At 34.8% G+C, this 3,316-nt stretch overlaps 1 protein-coding gene across 1 annotated transcript in view; it reads right to left on the bottom strand.

The window, feature by feature from the left end:
- Positions 1–1,326: 1,326 nt before the first annotated feature.
- hif1an (hypoxia inducible factor 1 subunit alpha inhibitor) overlaps positions 1,327–3,316 on the bottom strand; it is a 9,407-nt gene continuing 7,417 nt past the window's right edge. Inside the window, exon 8 of the mRNA XM_016511386.1 lies at positions 1,327–2,080. Coding sequence (XP_016366872.1) covers positions 2,024–2,080 — 57 coding nt within the window. The 3' untranslated portion in view covers positions 1,327–2,023. The remainder of the gene's footprint in view (positions 2,081–3,316) is intronic.

Raw genomic sequence — 3,316 nt, 5'->3', positions numbered from 1 at the left:
CTGTTTCTGCCTTCACACAGAATGGGCATTTTCAACATGTTTTAATGAATGATCTGTGGGGTATTTTGAGCTGAAACTTCAAAGACACATTCTGGGGACATCTGAGACTTATATTACATATTGTAAAAAAGGGGCATAATAGGTCTCATTTAAAGAATAAAAATTAATTTTAGTGTGGAGGAATATACACATCTAAAGACACAAAGGTGAGAAAATAAAAATTTAACATTTTGTTTTAATTTAAAGACTTCAAGAACAGATGCAATCCACTTTAAGCCGCTCAGAAATCAGTGCTGAGAACTACAGAGATCAAAAGATAATGCAGATAGCCTTTGAACTAACGTTTTGTTCTCTTACACTTTTACACAACATAGTTCATGCTCTAAAGCAGAGGTCCCCAACCACCGGGTCGCGACCCACTACCGCACCGTGGAAGAATTGCTACCGATTCGCAAGAACGTTCTGGGGAAAATGTGTATAGATATGGCACTCTGTTATTTATTTATGTTAATGATTGTTCTAATTATTCTGTATTTTCTTTGTATGCGATTGATATGAAGTAGCAATTTGACAATTTCATGTTAAAAAAGTAAATGAAAGATTGCTCTGATCTGTCACATATTAAGAGTTAAACGGATCGCAGTTGATCCGTAATACATACAGATGAGACCCTACCGTTCGGCACTCAAAAACCCTTCACGGCATTGTCATTCTCTGTGCTTTAAATATTTTTTTCTTGCATATCCGAAAAAATAGTCCGATCTGTGACTCAAAAAAAAAAAAACACAATATAATGCGTTGAACCACTATATAATGCTATTATAATACTATATAATATTACTATAATACTATTATAATACCCCCCCTCCACGTCCAGCCGATTCAAAGAATCCTAAAGAAAAAAATTGTATCAAGGTTTTGAAATATTAAAGATACGATCAAATAAATGCAGCCTTATCTAACATAATAGACTTATTTGAAAAACACTTACATTTTTTTTTACTGACCCCAAACTAGGTAATCTCAATTTCAGCTTTTAGCACACACATTTTTTTTATCCTAAACTCACATATTTTAACAACAAAAAATTTAATTAACAGGATAAAAAAGTTGCAATAAAAATTTTTTTTAAAAAACCTTTTAAAAAAGTTACAATGAATTTTCAAAAGTTTAAAGTTAAACCAAACCATTCAAAATCTTTTATTTCCTTTCAATTCATGGATGGCAAGTGTAATTTGTTCTTAATTACAATCCTTACAGAAATGGTACCATATAAATGTTATACTGTAAAATATAACACCACGAAACTAAAAACATTTGCGTTAATGTTCACGTAGCTTAAAAAAACAATTACAAATGCATATAAACAAATGCAAATTTTAATTCAGTGAGTCGCCTACAAAAGGATACGTAATCCTTTCTGTTGTAAAAACATATTGTGGCTGACCATTGTATTCTGCATTACCGCTATCCTAACAGAAACACTGTTAACCCATGAGATCGGATATAAAAGCAAACACAAAAAACATTGATTCATGATAGTATCAACAGTTTAAAAGTTGTAAATCATCCTCCTTTGTGGATATGCTTGAGGCACTCTGCCAGTTTCACTGCGCGGACTCTGAACCACAGGAGTTTAATCATGACATATGGCACCTTCTTTGTCCCAACATGGGACAAAACCTGACAACAGGCGCTCTGGGTGGTGTAAAAGTGCTTTACAGGCTCTGCTAATGCATTCGTCTATTTTTTAGCACGTAACGCAGCACACATATGAATTTAAGGACTTTGTTTAAGGAGAGATCAACTCAAGATTCCTCACCAGTGGTTTTCTCCTTACACCAACATAGAACTAGCTATAATGGGTCCAGTAAATGAAAGCAGACAAAAGGCAAAAGTCTTTATACTGCCATGCACTGGCATTTCAACAGTCTGAATGTACAAACAGGCATATACTCATATCCACACATACATATAAACAGACCATCTTAGCAGCACACTAAAGAGGGATCAGCTCAGGCCATTAACTCAGTCCATGGTCATATCTGCCTTTGATCATCATGTTCAGCAATGGACCAACCTGTGGAAAACAGACAACAATCAATATAAAATGTATTCTTTCAGGGCTTATGCAGCTTTTATATAGTTAAATTAAAGACTTTTTAAGACTAAGTAAAGAAAATTCAAGGAATAAGTTGAAGGGAACACAAAATGTCATTATGCTTTGTTCATAAAAATGTCTCAGGAGAAAACATTGGGTTGTATTAGCAACACTGCAAAGTCTGAATAATATAACTCCCAACTGATTTCCAATACTTTTTAATTCATTAATCCAAAAAAATAGCTTTAATACCTATCGATTTTCTGTTCAAACTGCAAAAAACGGATGTTCTTTGTCAGTATTTTTGTTTTGTTTTCCAGTGCAAATGTCTAAAGATTCTAAAATCAAGATACATTTCCTTGAGAAGCAAAATGACTTAAGGTTTTTGTGAAATTGTTAAAAAAGAGAATATCTGCCAGTAATGACTTTATGAATTTAAGACTTTCTGCTCTGGTTTAAGACATTTTTAAGGTCTTTATTTGTGAAAGGGCGAATTAGGACGTATTAAGACCCGCCAATACAAAACAATTAAAGTAGTAGAAAGAGGAAAAAGGTTATTCATTTTTGCTCTAGTCACAGTCAAATGTAGGCATGCACAATTTTATTCAGGTTTAAAGCAGGTTATAGGCCTGCACGATTAATCGTTTGTAAACCGAAATCGCGATTTGAAAGGGTGCGATTTTCAAATCGCAAGAGATGCGATTATTTCGATTAAGGACTATCAGAGATTTAACAAGCATCTACGTAGTTTTTGACAGTTTGCTTCATGCGCATTTTACTTTGATGCAGAGTTTAACCAATAGGGGGCATTCACTGCACGTGCTGACTGAACCAGCAAATAACGCCATTTGGAAAAGATAAGCGCGAGCGGGAGCAGCAGTTCAACTTCCCAACAAAGTGTGTCTGCAGACGACTTGGTACCTAAACGAAAAAGCACCGCATATGTTTGGAATTATTTTGGATTTCGACGTTCTGATGTACTTCAAAGGCAAGTACTTTGTAAAACCTGCCGAACGTCTGTGTCGACCTCGCGAGGCAACACAACCAACCTGTATCAGCACCTGCAGAAGTATCACAGACAAATCTATGATGACTGCATGGCCAAAAGGCCAATATATGTATAGAAAGCCTGAAATGTCTACCTTTAAATTAACTAAGTCACGTCCAAAACAAATATTCTCTGTTAAAGTAATCCGTATGAAACATACGCGATGT

Source organism: Sinocyclocheilus rhinocerous, unplaced genomic scaffold (assembly GCF_001515625.1).
Source record: "Sinocyclocheilus rhinocerous isolate Xijiao unplaced genomic scaffold, SAMN03320098_v1.1 scaffold1243, whole genome shotgun sequence".
In the NCBI taxonomy this organism is placed as follows: Eukaryota; Metazoa; Chordata; class Actinopteri; order Cypriniformes; family Cyprinidae; genus Sinocyclocheilus; species Sinocyclocheilus rhinocerous.
This window is presented reverse-complemented; position numbering and strand designations above follow the sequence as displayed.